This window comes from Hoplias malabaricus, chromosome 5 (assembly GCF_029633855.1).
Source record: "Hoplias malabaricus isolate fHopMal1 chromosome 5, fHopMal1.hap1, whole genome shotgun sequence".
NCBI classification, from domain to species: Eukaryota; Metazoa; Chordata; class Actinopteri; order Characiformes; family Erythrinidae; genus Hoplias; species Hoplias malabaricus.
Window position 1 is genome coordinate 4,501,795 of NC_089804.1, and position 19,395 is coordinate 4,521,189.

At 45.1% G+C, this 19,395-nt stretch overlaps 1 protein-coding gene across 2 annotated transcripts in view; it reads left to right on the plus strand.

The window, feature by feature from the left end:
• dnai3 (dynein axonemal intermediate chain 3) overlaps positions 1–18,994 on the plus strand; it is a 30,408-nt gene extending 11,414 nt beyond the window's left edge. For both annotated transcript variants that reach the window (XM_066672809.1, XM_066672810.1), the window contains 12 exons: positions 277–369; positions 1,134–1,253; positions 3,386–3,459; positions 3,764–3,917; positions 6,259–6,340; positions 10,191–10,318; positions 10,691–10,754; positions 12,712–12,842; positions 13,102–13,306; positions 14,100–14,191; positions 15,284–15,406; positions 17,753–18,994. In XM_066672809.1, coding sequence (XP_066528906.1) covers positions 277–369; positions 1,134–1,253; positions 3,386–3,459; positions 3,764–3,917; positions 6,259–6,340; positions 10,191–10,318; positions 10,691–10,754; positions 12,712–12,842; positions 13,102–13,306; positions 14,100–14,191; positions 15,284–15,406; positions 17,753–17,896 — 1,410 coding nt within the window. In that variant the 3' untranslated portion in view covers positions 17,897–18,994. The remainder of the gene's footprint in view (positions 1–276; positions 370–1,133; positions 1,254–3,385; positions 3,460–3,763; positions 3,918–6,258; positions 6,341–10,190; positions 10,319–10,690; positions 10,755–12,711; positions 12,843–13,101; positions 13,307–14,099; positions 14,192–15,283; positions 15,407–17,752) is intronic.
• Positions 18,995–19,395: the final 401 nt, after the last annotated feature.

Sequence of the window (19,395 nt, forward strand, 5' to 3'; positions counted from 1 at the left end):
ACTCTTCCCTTCGTACTGTATCCCAGCCGATGTGGGCTTATTAGGGCTGTGTGTGTAGCTGTGTAATAGATTATAGGTTATATAACCTCCTGTGGAGTGAGTGGAAGTGGAGGACGTCTTTATGAATTTATGAAGTTAATGGAAGCCATTTAAGAGTGACATTGTTTTAATTCAAACAGACGCTAATCAAATACACACTTCATTTTCTGCCTCAAAGCTCTTTTTTCAGACTGTTCCCAAAACACACGACGTTAAAGTGTTGTTGTGGATTTTCAGGTCGTATTATGGGATGTTTCAGGCCATGTGGAGAGACTGCAGGGCACTCGCGGTGGAGCGGGAGGAAGGAGCATCTCAAACAGAAACCCAAGAGTGAGTGCAGCGTCTGTAGAAATAAAAATAAGAGGAAATAAAAGCCGGTGTATGAGGGGGGTGTGAGGGGTGAGCACTGGCTTTACTTCATTTTCCCGCCTTCTAATTGAATTAGTGCCAGAGTGTGTTTGCTCTTTTCAACAACACACACCTGGCATCTGCCTTCAGATACTCCCTACATTTGCTCAGTCACCTGGACAATGAGCCTCCTGGACACACACACACACACACGTATGCTCCAGTCAAACACAGCTGTTAAGCAACCTGACTCTCACACCAACACAAACTCACATGGGGCCATGAGATCTCTGCTCTGTGTGTGTGTGTGTGTGTGTGTGTGTGTGTGTGTGTGTGTGTGTGTGTCCATATTTACTTAACAATCTCTGCCTCAGTACAGTGTGAAAAGAAAGCTTTGGAGCCAGTGAAAGTGATCTCTTGTGTTTCCAGATTCATCACCACTTTAAAATATTAGACGTTATGAATTAATCTCAATGTTGATGTTATTCTTCTCTGTTGATGTTCTTCAGCTTTCTCAGTCGTCTCAGAGTCATCTACAGCTCGGTTCCTCAGTCCACACACACCTTATTAGATTAATTAATGTTATATTATTTGAAATATTAATGTTAAATTTTCATTAGTGAATGACAGGCTCAAACTGAACAGACTCTGAGCAGAAATACGACTGGAATATAAAGTGCGTCTGTGTCAGAATAAAGCAGGGGACTGTGGAAGTGTGTTTGCATTTCTCTGTTTTCTGTTGGCAGGCGTTTGAAGAGAAGCCGGAGAATGGCCCTCCTGTAGTGTGTTACTGCGCTGTGTCAGGCATCGAGAATGGACACAAAGGACCTGTCACCGATATCCAATGGCTGCCGGACACTTTTGAGGTGCACTAAGATATTTATTCACTTATTTATTCATCTGCCATTCGTCTATGAACCCTTCAGAAACTTCTGAAACGTCCTGAATCTGAAAACTCCAAAGTGATTCAGAGTGTGCTGTGGACCCTCTGTGAGTCTAAACAGGATGGAGAAGTGAGGTTATGGAAAATGAATGAATGAACTTATTGAACATGCAGTTAATGTGTCCCAGTTGTGTACTACACACACACTACAGAGTGTATACTATCTACTAATCTAAAAAGAGTGAGCTGGACTGGCACCTGAAATATAAACAATCTGCACCGTTAATTACTAACAGAACTCTAAGCTTTGTTCACAGGCTGACTCTCTCCCTCTAGACTGCGTAGTGCACAGTGTAGGTCATAAATAAAGGTTTCTGCACTAAACAAAGTGCACTGTACGTCCGATATAAAACCAAAATGATTCTATATAAGCTTCATGTCCCTCGGTCTAACACTGTTGTATTAGTGTTATAATCTGTGAAGTGCACTGTGTAGGGAGTAGCACACTATTTTGGATAGAGCCAACATTTTTCAGCCACGAGAAGCTCCTCCAGGGGTTAAATTTGGCGTATGTGATGTCAGGTCGGCACAGAACCAGTCAGATTTAGCGTTAGGTTTACGTCACTTACTTCTAAAAACAAAATCCTTCAGCACATTCAATCTCCAAAGCCCTGCTGGGAGTGGAGGAGTGTCTCAGGGGGATAGCTGTAATGAAGCTATGTCCACGTCTCCTCAGTGATGGATCTCCTGCACCCAGACGGCGTTAACATCACTGCAGGACGAGCAAGCTTCCTGAATCACGCTGATTTAGCGTGATTTAGCGTGATCCACATGTGTCTGTGTTGTACAGATTTAAATACAGTTTAAATACTGGCCGCATCACTGCTCTCGTCCGCTGCAGGGGCGTCCAAACCCAGGCTAACCTCAGGGTTTATATAAAGGGTGTGATTTGGTGGTATCCTTCCTCCGACTGATTCAGCAGAGAGAGACATATCCTTGTACCATTTAACATACACTTTTACACCGAAACATGTGGACAGTGGCTATAAAGGTGGAAGCCTGCTGTGAGAAACCAAATGTGAAACCAGAACCTGCCCCAAGCGAGACTCAGATTTGGAGTCTTCATGTTCAAGGCCTGAGCTCTTGGAGCTCTACAGACAGCTTGTTCTTTTTAGTCCCTTCCTGCTTCCCACAGAGAGCTGGTCCAGTTTTTATCAGATCGAAAGTCGCAGCTGTGAAGCGAACAAGCTCTCAGACGCTTTCAGGCTTTCACACCTAATTTCCCACCACAGATCCCGGAGCCACTCTCACTAGAGCACTCAGACCGATGGTCGCTGTCAGAGAAGGTGAACTGGCCGACTGCAGATTGAATCAGAGCCGAAAGGTGACAGCCCCCATTTTGATTCAATTAAAGTCATTCAGCTAAAAGCGCAGCCCCTCTCCGAGAAAGCAGCAAAGGCCAAAAGGTCAAAGACTGACTGTGTAATAGGTTTTAAGGATATTGCAGTTTGCCGTGGTGGAGTTCAGACCTCTAAAGAAAGCGGTCCCGAGGATAATCTGAGGATAAATAAGCCATTGTTACGACTAAGACCTTCTACTTACTCTGTTATTGATTATTGATTACTGATTGACAGTGAGTGGGTGAATGGAGGGCGAGGGAAATGTTCCCAAGGTGAAGGGTCTGACCTCAGAGACAGGGTGGTCCTCAAACAACACACCACAGTAAAAAAAAAAAACAGAGAACATTCAGACAGCTAACAACTGAGTGTGAAAGAGTACAGTGCTTTAGAATCTGACTGTTAAAGCTAACATCATTAAAATCCTCTCTCTCCTCTCTCTCTCTCTCTTGCGCTCTCTCTCCCTCTCTCTCTTCTCTCCTCTCTCTCTCCTCTTGATCTCACTCTCTCTCACTCTACTCTTGCTCTCTCTCTCTGACTCTCTTGTGCTCTCTCTCTGACTCTCTCTCTCTCTCTCACTCACTCTCTCTCTCTTGTGCTCTCTCCCTCTCTCTCCTCTCTCTCTCTCTCTCTCTCTCTCTTTCTGTCTCTCTGTCTCTCTCTCTCACTCTACTCTTGCACTCTCTCTCTCTCTCTTTCTCTCTCTCTATCTCTTTAGGTCTCAAGAACTGGGACACCCCTGGAGAATAAGAATCAGATATCAGTTCAGATTGTGACCTGTGCGCCTGATGGGTATATATTTATATATATTCATATGTACCTTCTACAGATATCTGTGCTACAAAAACTGCACATTCTGAATTATCATTGTTTGTGATGTCACAACAATCAGCACACTTCCTGGTAATGACCCATCCAGCTAAAAGCAGTTAAACCCCACCCATTCCCACTGAAGTGAACTGAAGTGTTTTACATAAATCATCCCTAAGAAACACAGGCTGTTTAATTTTCAGGAATAAAGAGAGGTCGAAAAATGTTAGGAAATGATTTACAAAACACATTGACAATGGGCTGTGTGTGTGTGTGTGTGTGTTAGCTGTGTGATGTTCTGGGACCTGCGCGCTCCTCGTGTTGTGGCTCAGCCTCTGATCGACAAGAAGCAGAAAATAGAAGAGAAAATTCTTGAAAATCCACATGGCGTCCCCAACACCTTCAAACATCTCGACTTGACTTGGAAACCTCTCACTAGAGTACGTACACACACACATACACACACACACACACACACACACACACACACACACACACACACCTTAACACATATTCACTTCAAAATGTTGTGTTTTAAGTCATGGGACATGACTGTTGTCCTCACGACAAGTTCTCACAACGTGAAAACAGATTTCAGTCCCCACTACGTGATGAATATCTACAACACAAACACACATGTAAAGAGAAAAACATGTCACTTTCATAACACTCTGGAGTGGTGGGTTCATATGTTGATGAATGATGAATGGATGCATTGAAACACTGCTGGCTGTGATCCTCCTGTTGGGAGGTGTTTTAAAGGACCTACAGCCCACAGCCTACAGTCTACAACCCACAGCCTACAGCTCACAGCCCACAGCCCACAGCCTATAGCCCACACCCCACAGCCCACGGCCTACAGCCCACAGCCCACAGCCTATAGCCCACACCCCACAGCCTATAGCCCACACCCCACAGCCTACAGCCCACAGCCTACAACCCACAGCCCACAGCCTATAGCCCACACCCCACAGCCTATAGCCCACACCCCACAGCCTACAGCCCACAGCCTACAACCCACAGCCCACAGCCTACAACCCACAGCCCACAGCCCACAGCCTACAGCCTACAGCCCACAGCCCACAGCCTACAACCCACAGCCCACAACCCACAGCCTACAGCCCACAGCCTACAGCCTACAGCCTACAACCCACAGCCTATAGCCCACAACCCACAGCCTATAGCCCACACCCCACAGCCTACAGCCCACAGCCTACAACCCACAGCCCACAGCCTACAACCCACAGCCCACAGCCCACAGCCTACAGCCTACAGCCCACAGCCCACAGCCTACAACCCACAGCCCACAGCCTACAACCCACAGCCCACAGCCTACAGCCCACAGCCCACAGCCTACAACCCACAGCCCACAACCCACAGCCTACAGCCTACAGCCCACAGCCTACAGCCTACAGCCCACCGCCCACAGCCTACAGCCCACAGCCTACAACCCACAGCCCACAGCCTATAGCCCACAACCCACAGCCTACAGCCCACAGCCCACAGCCTATAGCCCACAGCCTACAACCCATAGCCCACAGCCTACAACCCACAGCCCACAGCCCACAGCCCACAGCCTACAGCCCACAGCCCACAGCCTATAGCCCACAGCCTAAAACCCACAGCCTACAACCCACAGCCCATAACCCACAGCCCACAGCCTACAGCCTACAACCCACAGCCCACAGCCTACAACCCACAGCCCACAGCCTACAACCCATAGCCCATAGCCTACAGCCTACAGCCCACAGCTCACAGCCCACAGCTCACAGCCCACAGCCTACAACCCACAGCTCACAGCCCACAGCCTACAGCCTACAACCCACAGCCTACAACCCACAGCCCACAGCCTACAACCCACAGCCCACAGCCCATAGCCTACAGCCTACAGCCCACAGCCTACAGCCCACAGCCTACAGCCTACAACCCACAGTCCACAGCCTACAGTCTACAGCCCACAGCCCACAGCCCACAGCCCATAGCCCATAGCCTATAGCCCACAGCCCACAGCCCACAGCCTACAGCCCACAGCCTACAGCCCACAGCCCATAACCCACAGCCCATAGCCTACAGCCCACAGCCTACAGCCCACAGCCCACAGTCTACAGCCCACAGTCCACAGCCCACAGCCCATAGCCTACAGCCCACAGCCCAAAGCCTACAGCCCACAGCCTACAGCCCACAGCCCACAGTCTACAGCCCACAGTCCACAGCCCACAGCCTACAGCCCACAGTCCACAGCTTACGGCCCACAGCCCACAGTCCACAGCCTACAGTCCACAGCCTACAGCACACAGCCTACAGCCCATAGCCTACAGCCCATAGCCCACAGCCTACAGCCCACAGCCCACAGTCCACAGCCCACAGTCCACAGCTTATGGCCCACAGCCTACAGCCCACAGCCCACAGCTTACAGCCCACAGCCCACAGCCCAAAGCCTACAGCCCATAGCCCACAGCCAACATCCCACAGCCTACATCCTACAGCCCACAGCCCACAGCCCACAGCCTACAGCCTACAGCCCACAGCCCACAGCCTACAGTCCAACAGCCCACAGCCCACAGCCCACAGCCTACAGCCCACAGCCTACAGCCTACAGCCTACAGCCCACAGCCCACAGCCTACAGCCCACAGCCCATAGCCTACAGCCCACATACAGGGACTATCAGCTAGAACTAAACTAAATTCACAACTAACTCTCTTCTTATACACTATCTCTCCACTCTCTCTTTCCCCTCCTCTCTTCTTCTCTCTCTCTCTCTCTTCTCTCTCTCTCTGTAGGTGACGCTGCCTAAAGTAGACACCAATGGTGAATACAGTGGTCTGAAGTTCAGTCTGAGAGAGAGCTCTAACAGTTCAGCAGGTGAACCAGTGAGAACACACAGACTTTGCACAGAGCTTATTTATTCAGAGATAAACAATATAATGCATGTATTTATTTATTTATTTAGAAGTGATAGTGCTCTCTTGAGAAAAAGCCCAAAGACCTTTCTGTCCTCTTGTGGTGCTTTTCCACTGCATGGTACCTGCTCCACTGGACTGTAGTCTCGGTTTAGTCCTTGGTTGGTTTTCCACTCCCACAGCTCCGTCCCCCAAAATGTATCTGTTGTCGTCTCAAAGCCCCGTCTCTAAGGGAACAACGGGCTTTAGAAACCACAACAACGGCGGCGGTAACGTTAAGCGGTGTTTACTCATGGTGTATTGGTGTGTTGTTGTTGTTTGGGACTGAACACAGCTCCGTCATCAGTTCAGACAGATCAGTAGAGTTTGTTCCTTCCTTGTTGCAGCGTCCAGCTCTCGCTGGATTCTTTCGTCGGCCACCGATCCAAGGAGCGTTTGAACCTCTTCAAAAGACCACGGCGTCATTTTACGAGCTGCCGTCGTGAGTCGGATAAAAACAAACGTGATCTCTGCTGCAGCTGGAGATTTTACAGATGGAGAGTTGGTGCTGGTCGTCTGCGTTGCGTGGCGTAGAGTGACGACTCTCTCTGGACGATCAGCGCTCTGCAAGGTTTACACGCCACGGTTTAGTCCCTACTCGACTCGCTCTGAACCACGAGAGAACAGCCACTAAACAAGAACCCACTTCCAGAACCAGGACTTGATTCACCTGGTGGAGGAGCAAAAAAACAAAGTAGAGTTGAGTCGAGTGGTGTATGGACCCTGCACTGGAAAAGCGTCAACACTGAAACTTCAGCTCTCATCAGGACTTTCAGGTGTAATATTAATATTATTACCCAACATTGTTTTTTAAAAACCTGGCTCATGGACTTTCTAAACTGTAAAATGCAGCATGAAAGATACAGAAGAAGAAAAAACAATGAAGAGTGTTTTAAGGAAATTATTTAATAATTCATTAATATTAGAGAACTTTTTAAGATTGTGGTTAAGAGCTTGGCTTAGCGTTCATACATTTGTCCTTAGGAAAGTGCTTGTGATTCTGCACCTGTTCCTCACACAGAGGGAGATTCTTAGATGCAAGGTGACCTCAAACCTACAGCGGATAGTTTACACGCGTTTGACCCGGGTCTGACCTCCCGCCGCTCCGGACCACAGCACAGGCTCTGAGCCTCGGTCAGGCCTCAGAGGGGCTTTGTCTTCCACCAATAAAACCACCAGGGGCCGGCGTTATTACTGCGCTAATGACTCGAGACTCGTTTTAGAGGCTGCTCACTGGAGCCTAGCTCTATACATACCACACAGCCTCTGTGTGTCCTCACACACACCGTCCATTACGGTTCTGAGGGTCTTCATACTTCCATCGGTTCTTGGTTCTGCTGAAATGACCACTGCTGACCCCAGCCCTCCTCCTGACCCTCACCTACTGAGGCCTTATTCAGTACTGACCCCGTCTCAGTCTCTGAGCAGCTGTGAACCAGGATCTAAACCTTGTGCTCATCCTGGACTTCTAGTCAAGAGGTTCTCAAACAACCAGTGTTCTAGCTAATACAAACAGTCAGGGGGGTTCTAGAAATGGAAACAGAAATGGTCAGAGAGGTGTTTTATCTGATGCGAGCAGTCAGAGAGATTCTAGCTAATGCAAATAGTAAGGATTTGTAGATAACGCAAGTGTTCCGAGTGTTCTAGCTAAAGAATGCAAGCAGAGATTTGTGCTAGCTAAAGCTAGTGTGAGAAATTGTTCTATTTTCTCTAAATTGTGCTATAGAGCTCCCAGAAAAGTTTTCTTGCAAAGTCAATTAAATCAGAGAAGTGTTCTAGCTACCACATCACTGAGAGAGGTGTTCTAGCTACCAGAGAAGTGAGAGAGGTGTTCTAGCTACCATATCACTGAGAGAAGTGTTCTAGCTACCACATCACTGAGAAAAGTGTTCAATCTAGCAGAGAAGTGAGAGAGGTGTTCTAGCTACCAGAAAAGTGAGAGAGGTGTTCTAGCTACCACATCACTGAGAAAGGTGTTCTAGCTACCTGAGAATTGAGAGAGGTGTTCTAGCTACCACATCACTGAGAGAGGTGTTCTAGCTACCAGAGAAGTGAGAGAGGTGTTCTAGCTACCAGAGAAGTGTGAGAGGTGTTCTAGCTACCACATCACTGAGAGAGTTGTTCTAGCTACCAGAGAAGTGAGAGAGGTGTTCTAGCTACCATATCACTGAGAGAGTTGTTCTAGCTACCACATCACTGAGAAAGGTGTTCTAGCTAGCAGAGAAGTGAGAGAGGTGTTCTAGCTACCAGAAAAGTGAGAGAGGTGTTCTAGCTACCACATCACTGAGAAAGGTGTTCTAGCTACCAGAGAAGTGAGAGAGGTGTTCTAGCTACCACATCACTGAGACAGGTATTCTAGCTACCTGAGAAGTGAGAGAGGTGTTCTAGCTACCAGAGAAGTGAGAGACGTGTTCTAGCTACCATATCAGAGAGAAATGTTCTAGCTACCACATCACTGAGAGAGGTGTTCTAGCTACCAGAGAAGTGTGAGAGGTGTTCTAGCTATCACATCACTGAGAGAGGTGTTCTAGCTACCAGAGAAGTGTGAGAGGTGTTCTAGCTACCAGAGAAGTGAGAGACGTGTTCTAGCTACCACATCACTGAGAGAGGTGTTCTAGCTACCAGAGAAGTCAGAGACGTGTTCTAGCTACCATATCACAGAAAGAAATGTTCTAGCTATGAGAGAAGTGAGAGAGGTGTTCTAGCTACCAGAGAAGTGAGAGAGGTGTTCTAGCTACGATATCACTGAGAGAAATGTTCTAGCTACCACATCACTGAGAGAGTTGTTCTCAGTTGTGTGAGAGTTGTTGATGAAACTCATAGAGAGGTGCTGCACTGCACACACTGAGTGTACACACTGATGTTTACAGTGGACCACCACAGTGTAACACCCCGCCATACTGCTGTAATAACACACTGAGCTTTACGCCCGATACACACACGGCACACACTGACCTACACTCTCTCACTCACACACACACACACACACGCACACACACACTGACCTACACTCTCTCACTCACACACACACACACACACACACACACACACACACACACTGACCTACACTCTCTCACACACACACACACACACACGCTAAAGGGAAGCAGTGCCCACCTAAATCCCACCCAAATCCCTCAAAGCAACACAAACTCCACCCAGCTTTTACACACAGAGGGCTTTGTAGGACCCCCTCTTCTTACATAACCCTCCCCCCTCTTCTGCTCACCATATTACTGTCTGTTATCCCATGTCTGTGTCTGTGTGTGTGTGTGTGTGTTATATTTTAGCACAAACCACAACAGGCAGAGCACATTCCTGCTTTTACTTCATTGCAATTTTCTTTTTTAAAATCAGTTTTAAAATCAGAACGCGGAGAACGGGTCCACTGAGCCTTAACGGTTCACGCTGAAGTATCCGTTATCATTCGGTTCCAGCTGGAAATTAACATTTCAGTTTACGGAGCCTGTTGATGTTGGTGGAAATGTACGAAGCTGTTTATAATAAGATGTGAGAATGGAAACCTAATTACCCACCCCCACCCGTCTTGTAAGCACTGGTGTTGTTGCTAGGTTACGTGTATGTTGTGGAGTAATACCTGAAGAGCATTGGTCAGAGTGCCATTATCATCAATGTTTCAATGTCAACATTTCTCTACCAATCACATTATGGCGTCAGAACCAACTACGTCCAGGTCAGTGTTTCGTCTGGATCATTGACCTGAAGTGTAAACAATTTTGTAAAATCTCTTTCCTGTTTCCACATGTGCTCAGTCCTAGATAAGTCTGTGACCGGAGCCGAACGGCAAGAGCATCCTGGGTATGCCCTGCTCCGAGTGCCATCGGCCAAACACTCACGGCAGCTGGAGAACATCTGCACCAAGTTCTACGTGGGCACTGAGGTGAGCTCGATCACTTTGTTTTCTACTGTTCACTTTATAGATTTACACCCACAGACTGAAGCCCATCTACTGTTACACAGCTCTCTGCCTCTGTATTAAAGCTGCATTGTGTCGGTTTGGGGATTTGGAGACCTCTCTGGGGGAAATAAGTAATTGCATTCAATGGGAGCTGTCCAAGCTAAAAAACATTTTAAACAGTTCAGAGTTAATGGAAAGGGACCACTACAGCACCAGAAGTAATCATTTTCAGTAAAGCAATAGAGAGTGTGTGTGTGTGTGTGTGTGTGTGTGTGTGTGTGTGTGTGTTTCACTGAAGTTTTTATTTACTGTGTTATACGTGATAGAGAGACTATGTCTTTTTTTTCTTCTCAGGATGGAGAGCTGGTGTACACTGACTGGAAACTGGAGAAGGACAATGACTCTGGACGACTCTTCAGTAAGAACACACACACACATACACACACACACACACACACACACACACACACACACACACACACAGTATCGTGTATCACACAGTGATTTTATGATGATTCATTAGCCATGGTTTAACGTGTTCTGATCTGATTTATATGGTGTCTGTGTTATTTATAGCAATTAATTTTGTGCAGAAATGTTTTATAATAAAAATAAATAAAAACAATTAAAAGTGTACGAATGCAGTCAGTGTTAATTTGGATTTAGTCTTTTGACTAAAACGTGTATTTGTTTTAGACTCATTTTAGTCATTTAATAAATGTTAGGTTTTAATGCAGTTTTAATCAATGAAGTCTTCCATTAACTTAAATAGTGCAATTTAATCATGTATTTTTAAATGTTTTACTAAAGTTTTTTTACAGGTATCTTTTATTACTAACTTCTCTGAACTAAACAATAGCTTAAAAATATATAACATTATATAAAAATTATGGAAGGAATATGGCCACTTTTTTCTTCAAATATATTCAGAATTTATTTCACATTAGCATTTTAAGTTCAAAGTGTCCTACAGAAGACGTCACAAACCGAGACTGAGTCAACTCCCAGAGATTCAATGAATCATTGGCCAAGAATTGATAGAAGAATTGATTCTTTGGGAGTCGACTCCTCTTCACCATTCTGCCCAGGGCTCGTCACCATGACAACAGCAAACAGACAGAGCATTTTGCTTTTTTTATTTGTTTGTGACGTTATTCCTTCAAAACAGAAATAACAGGTTTTTGTTGAGTAAATATGGTTTGTCAAATAGTTTTCATTAATGAAATTAACACTGAACGGAATAAAATTGCCCCCAAAATACACCCAAAAGTAAAAAGCAAATAGATCTGATAGTAAATAAGATCTGAAACTGAACCGTAGATCAGTGTGTGGTCACTTTTCGGTAAACAACACGTCCCGTTATTTATTTAGCTCTTATATATGATTTTAATTTGTTTAGTTTTAATATTCTAACAGTTATGGTAAATATTTAGACTCCACCCACCTTCAGTTTACATCATCAGGAGTGGGTTTTCCCAGACTTTAAACCAGAAAATGTCACTCTAACCCCTTTATTTTTTATTTTTTAATAATTAGGAATATATTTGATGGTCTGTTTGCTGTTGGTTTGTGTGTTGGTCTGAAGCTGTATTATATTATTATAAATTATACCCACGTTTCAACACTCAACGGCCGAGACACTATTCAATGTCAAACCATGAAGAGACCATTAGCGGTGATGGACAGCTATGTACAAAAGCATCATTCAGAAGTCCATTAGAGCTGTGATGGGCTCTGGGTTGAGTTTGCTGCTGTGTTGTTGACAGTCGGCTGTGGATAGCTGTGGAATAAAACAGAACTCACACTGTCTGACTCTATTAAAGCAGCAGTGAGTGTGGTTTCTCACGGCTATTCCTGAGCTTTAAGACTAGTGTTGGATGAAGGTAATAAAAGACGGACCAATTTTGGCAGAAGTGGCAGCTAATTTGACTGGAAGCTCAGCCCCAGAGCAATTAGGTGTAATTACACAAATGAGACGCTCACCAAACACACACACACACACACACACACACACACACCCTGCTTCTGGCAAACTGATTCTGCCTCTGATTATTCACTAGAGCAGTGCAGGCAGACTTCCACCCTGGAGTTCACGGGGTTTTCCATCTGATGTGTGTTAAGGTGAAGGTGACATGGAGGCAGACAAGGTGTTAATGGTGAATGGCACCACTGCTCATTACAGCACTCATTTACAAAGTCATTTACATTGTTTATGGGGTATAAATGAAAAATGATAATTTGGTACATTATCATTTTTAGTGAGTTATTGGATATTTATGAGTCTACATTCTCCACTAACAGAGGTTTACCCATCAGGACATTAATTCTCTCTCTCTCTCTCTCTCTCTCTCTCTCTCTCTCTCTCTCTCTCTCAGGTCCGAAGCCCACTAACTGTTTCAGGGTTCATGACGGTCAGGTGAACACACTCCTGCGCTCGCCTTTCTTTAAAGACATCCTCCTCTCGGTCGGTGGGTGGAACTTTGCCGTTTGGAAAGAAGGAGCGAAGGTGAAGACCTCGTCCAGTCACTTTATAGTCCTTTACAGCACATTTGTGTCTCTGTGATCAATTTACACTGATTTTTGCAAGTCTACATTTATGTCTTTGTCTTTATGACAAAATCATGACTGAAGTTCATACCACGAAACAAGACACTTCGACTAAACCTACCAGATATTTAAGGGTTAAATCAATATGGAGGCTCCTGAATGCCTGTACGGTTGTAACATGTAATTTCTTCCTAATATCTGATCTCCTCCTGCTCCAGAACGGTCCAATAATACTGTCCTCCTGCTCTGAGAAGAGGTGTACAGTGGGGTTCTGGTCACTCACCCGTCCAGCTGTCTTCTTCATCGGTAAAGAGGATGGGAACCTGGAGGTCTGGGACCTGCTGGAGAAAACCCACGAGCCCTCACAAATCCAGAACGTCACCACAGCTCGCATCACCTGCATCAAACCTTGGGTCATTTCCTGTTAGTCCCAAACACACAAAACACTGAACACTAACTAGTGCATGATTTTTTCATGTTATTGGTGAATTATAATTCAAAATTCAAACATTTTCCTGTTCTTTGGTCATTTTTTATTGGTAATTTTCTGTCGTATTAAAAATGACAGTTCTCATTTTATTGCAGATGGGGAGTTTGATGTTAGTGATCATAAACATATTTAATAATTTAAGGGATTTTAAAAATGAAATTATATTTTTAATACATTTAAATTAGACATTAATTAGCAGTTACACAGCTCCAGGGGCCTGGAGGTTGTGGGTTCGATTCCCGCTCCGGGTGACTGTCTGTGAGGAGTTGGTGTGTTCTCCCCGTGTTCGCGTGGGTTTCCTCCGGGTGCTCCGGTTTCCTCCCACAGTCCAAAAACACACGTTGCAGGTGGATTGGCGACTTAAAAGTGTCCGTAGGTGTGAGTGTGTGAGTGAATGTGTGTGTGTCTGTGTTTCCCTGTGAAGGAGTGGTGCCCCCTCCAGGGTGTATTCCCGCCTTGCGCCCAATGATTCCAGGTAGGCTCTGGACCCCCCGCGACCCTAAATTGGATAAGCGGTTACAGATAATGGATGGATGGATGTTATAACTTACGTTTACACTTATTGTATGAAATGATACATCCAAGCCACTAGGTGGCATTATAAAGATTGTTACATAACATGAAAAAGAGTCACTGGAGAAAACCACTGAATGCTCCTTTAACAGAGTCATTGTGCGTCTTGTATTTGATGCACTTACTGAATCCTGTCTGATTTGTTCTGAGCAGCGAAACAGCAGCTCTTGGCGGTGTCGGACCACCAGGGCACCCTGCACATCCTGGAGGTGCCCAGGAGCCTTCGCCACCCCTTGGCCAATGAGGTGAGAAAGCCCACTACTCGTGTCTGATTCGACTTCATAAGTAAAAGACGTGTTCCGTCTCAAAAGGCAGCAGTGACTGGTTTGAAGACTGGTCTTTTCCGTGTTCACAAATTAAAGTGTGTTACACAGAGGCAGCGACCACAGAAACAGATGTGTTAGTGATTACAGAACAACTCCACACTTTGAAATGAGTGTGTGAGGAACCAAAGGAGGGGTCACAACTCTGGTCCTGGAGGGTGGGTGTCCACGAGTCCTACTTAAAGCACAACAAGGGGAGCTGAATCAGTTGTGTCTGAATAGGAGCTCTCCAGGACAGGAGCTGGGTCATTTAATGGGGCAGTTCTCTTTCAACCAATCATCATGCCCCACTAAACCCAGTGATTTTATACACATACACTTAACAGGGCGACACACACTCTCACATTAATTCACACACTCACACCTACGGACACTTTTGAGTCTCCAATCCACCTACCAACGAGCACCCGGAGGAAACCCATGCAGACACAGGGAGAACACACCACACTCCACACAGACAGTCACCTGGAGTGAGATTCAAACCCACAACCTCCAGGTCCCTGGAGCTGTGACAGAGACACTACCTGCTGCCCCCTTGTTTTCTTTATGTAAAAAAACCTTATCGTGTGTAATTGTTTAGATTTGCCCTTGAATCCATCTCCTCGTCCTCTCCACATTACAGACTTACTCTAAACATGTGTCTCCTTTTCATTCTCTCATTGGTCAGATTTCACTGCTGTATGTAAATTTAAGATGATAGTCTTTGCCCTGTATCTGCTTTACCTGTGTTTTCAATATGTACACAATATACGTTTTTTTGTTTTTTTTTGCCACACTCATTCCTGCAATAAGCTGGATGCCGATTGCTGGGCTATAATTGTTCTTTACGTCCAGCTACAGCAGCCTTTTAGCTCTAGAGCGCTGAATCTGCCACAGAAGCTGTAATGTTTCAAACACTGAACACGTCTCGTCTGATTGAACTGAGGAGCAAAGCTCTGCCTGCCTCAGAACCTAAAGCTTTCCCTCGTTTGAAGTTTCTCACAAATCTTTTCTCCCCTGGGTTGTGTCCCGCAGAAGTGGAGTGTGAACAGATACTTTGAGACGGAGGTGGAGCGTCTGATCTACTTTGAGAAGAGGCAGGAGATGAGAGCGAGAGAGAAGAGAGAGATGGAGGCGGCGGAGCAGAAGAGGAAAATGGTGAGAGGATCATTCAGTCTGAAGAAAGGTTTATTAGAATTATTTTAGAACAAGACCGTGACCGTGGCTCTAAAAGTGTAGGCACTGCTTAAAAACACTTTACGTTCAGGGATTGTTTAAGATTATTATTGATTTTATAGATGTTTATGGCGTGTAATGATTTTATCTTGTGACAGTGAACTTTTCTAGAGCTTTTCACTTCATAAAGTCAGTTTTAACATGTTTAGAAACTAATGAGCAATTCCTGTTCTCATCAACCTAACCTCATGTTGATTATCTAAATATATATCACACACACACACACACACACACACACACACATCCCCATCATTCCCATCTCCCTGAGTGAATATCCAGGAACGTTAAAAATGACTGGTATGTGGTCATTAAAATCTGGAAAATGTGGATAAAATAAAATAAAGGAAAGTAATAAGAAAGATTTAAAAAGTAACTAATTTCCAGTGATTTAAAATAGTTTAAAAATAAATGAACACGAATGAAACAATCTGTTAAATGAAATGCATGAGGCACGTCGTCACAACAAACAACTAAAGAAATCTAAGCAAAATCACCAAGAAGAATTAAACACGGGGCGAATACAAATGTTTTTGACGTTTCTTTTAAAAGTAGTTAGTCTTGGTGAAGGCTGTCTGTGAAGTGGACATTAGCCATGGTTCAGAACACGCTCTGAGACAGGGCCTGTGATCTGGACTTCTCAATGTCTCTGTTTTATTTCACCTCCGAGCCTCAGTGCAGTTTTAATCCACATCTGAGTTCACAACCAAATCACAACAAGAGTGAAAACAAACCAGATTCAGTCCAGTTTAAAAGTGCAGGTGTGAACACACCCTTCGTCTCCTGAGCAGTTTTCATTTAAAGACACACTCTGAACTCTGCTCTCAATCCTGCACCGTGTTAAAGCTGCGTCTGGTTCAAGTCGAAATATGTGTCCTTCCACTGTGAGAATCCCAGCTCTGAGCTGTGGCTCTGAAAAGACACGGAACCGGAGAGAAGCCCTTTTTGAGAAAAGGAAATTTAAAACAAAATAATGAAGAAATAACAAAAGCAATGCCCTGGTGTCGGAGCCCTGGTCTCCACAGATAAACGTACAGGGTTCATCACTAAACCTGGAAATGAACTAAAGAGCGGTCTCTGACTTTTCCCCAGAGCAGTTACTCATCAGACGCTGGAGTTAAAGAGAGAGTTGTGTAAGACTCAGAGAGAAACACTTTACACTGCTCTTTAAACACCTTTAAATGATGTTCCAAGAATACACACTTCATAAACACACACACACACACACACACACACACATACACACATTAACACACTAACACACACACACACATACACACACTAACACACACACACACAATACACACATACACACACAATACACACATACACACACTAACACACTAACACACTAACACACACACACACACACACACACACACAAGCACCAACCAAATACTTCTGAAGATTTCAATTTCAGAGGAATTTCACAACAAACACAGGATTACTTTATTGCCAGTTAGGTGTGTGTGTGTGTGTGTGTGTGTGTGTGTGTGTGAGTGCGAGAGTGTTGGGGGGGTGGGCTCCTGCTTTGATTACAAGTGAAAATCTTAAATGTATATTCAAAGAAATGCCTCTAAACAAACTGTAGTTTGATCTCTCTCTCTCTCTCTCTCTCTCTCTCTCTCTCTCTCTCTCAAACACACACACACAATGTTGTGGTTTATACTCTTTTGTGAATTTAAAAAGAGGTCTGAGGTTTTAAAACTGTGTCGTTTACTCCTTTACTGTTTAAAGTCCCTCTCCTTTGATCTGTTAACCCCTGGGGCCTTGTACGTGTCTCAGCTGTAGCTCTACACCCTCACCTTCATTGAGATGCACAGACCTATCAATGAACAGGATTGGTTCCTTAGGTGTGTGATGTCAGAAACCCTGTCTGTCTGAATCCCTGTCTGTCTGAGGTTGTGTCTGGATTGCTTCAGTTTTAAAGCAGTCACTGAGCAGTGGCCAAACCCTGGATTTCACTGGAGGGGCTTTAATATTGAGACCATTAAATACGTCCTGTCATTAATTCAGTGAAATATTAAACCCTTGACGGCGGATGATCCCAGGTCTGATGGGTTTTCCACTGAAGCAGGGCCTTTAGTGTTTGACACATAGACAGTGACAAAATAAACACTATATAAACATCTATCTTTACACTGTCCAAAGACAAACACCTCCCCAGAATAGTACCTTTACAGGACAGTAACTTTACGTTATGATTTTATTGCTGTGGAGATTTACTGATGCAGTCTGTTGATGCAGTGTTTGTTGTTGTTGTTGTTGTAGGAGGCGGGGTCTATGGTGATGAAGCGGGGGGAGGAGCTGGAGGAGGAGGCTCTGAAGGAGTTTGAGGAGTACCGCACTCTGGAGAAACACATTCTGAAAAATTTGGGACTGCTCCCCGAGGCCCAGGACACATTCGATGACTGACACACACACACACACACACACACACACTCACAGAGCTACCCAACCTAAACACACTCACATACATACACACACACACACACACTCACAGAGCTACCCAACCTAAACACACACACATACATATACACACACACACACACTCACAGAGCTACCCAACCTAAACACACTCACATACATATACACACACACACACAGGCAGAGCCACCCCACACAAACACACACACACACACACACACACACACACACACACAGGCAGAGCTACCCAACCTAAACACACACAAACACACAGAGCTACCCAACCTAAACACACACACACACACAGACAGCTACCCTACCTAAACACACACACAGAGACTTTCTGTGTTTTGTTAATAATGAATGAATGACACTAGGGGCCAGTTGGAATTATACATAGAAATTCATTCATTCATCTATAAGTATGTGCAGAGTTCCAAATTAACCTTGACTTCTACCTGAGTTTTTCACAGGGCCTGGAGTCTCAGTGTTGTTTAGGTCAGTGGTTGTGTAGAGTAGTGGATAACACATGCAGCAGACAGTTTACAGAGTAACACCACTCTACACCACACACAGTCCCTGGGCAAGACTCCGAACTGACTCTACATCAGCAACACGATTAAAGTTATGATTCACTCTGGATTACAGCGTGTGCCAAATACCACCGATGTTTCTGCAGACGTCCTACAACAAAGTTAGTGTGGAGTGTTGTGGAAGTATTATTAATATATTAAAGTTTATTATGAATAAAGTGTAGTAGAGTGTTCAGGGCCTGGGATCGTCTCCTTCTAGTCCAGGACTCGTCTGAATCCCAGTCTGAGGAGGAGACGTCACGCTTTGTTTAAGGAAAGAAACCCTTGTTTTTTAGTGCTTTGTGTAAAGGATGAATGCTGATGTATTTTTATTTACATGTGTTTTTAATGTTTTATTAAACATAAAGCTGCACGTTTTCTTTCTTAAAAAGGAAGGTAATGGCCGTCTCGTGTTTCTGTGCGAGGCAGAGTCTCCGCGGAGCCGAAGGCAGAAGGTAACCTTGAGGCTGTGAGGTTTCTGTGGGGCTGTGGTGTCCGGTTCCCTGTCTGAGCTCATTATAGTGTGTGTTTCACTGTAACTGTGTCCACGCTTTATCCCCCAGGGGCACAAGGGTCAGACAGATAATCAATGAGGGGTCGTTGGGTTTCATAGAGACACAGTCATGCTGTAATGTAGGATATGGATCCGTTATCGATGAAAACCAGTCGATTCACACAGCGGAGTTTAACACAGCACTGTGGAGGACTGTGGAGGACTTCTCCATTTCTGCAGCGCACTCACAAACCAGGCCCTTTCTTCTAGAACAGACTCAGAATGGACTCTAAAAATCTTTACAGTCACTTACAGGACCCCCACAGAGCAGGTGTGATGTGGTGGTGGATCATTCTCAGCGCTGCAGTGACACTGATGTGGTGGTGGTGGTGTTAGTGTGTGTTGTGCTGGTGTAGAGTGGA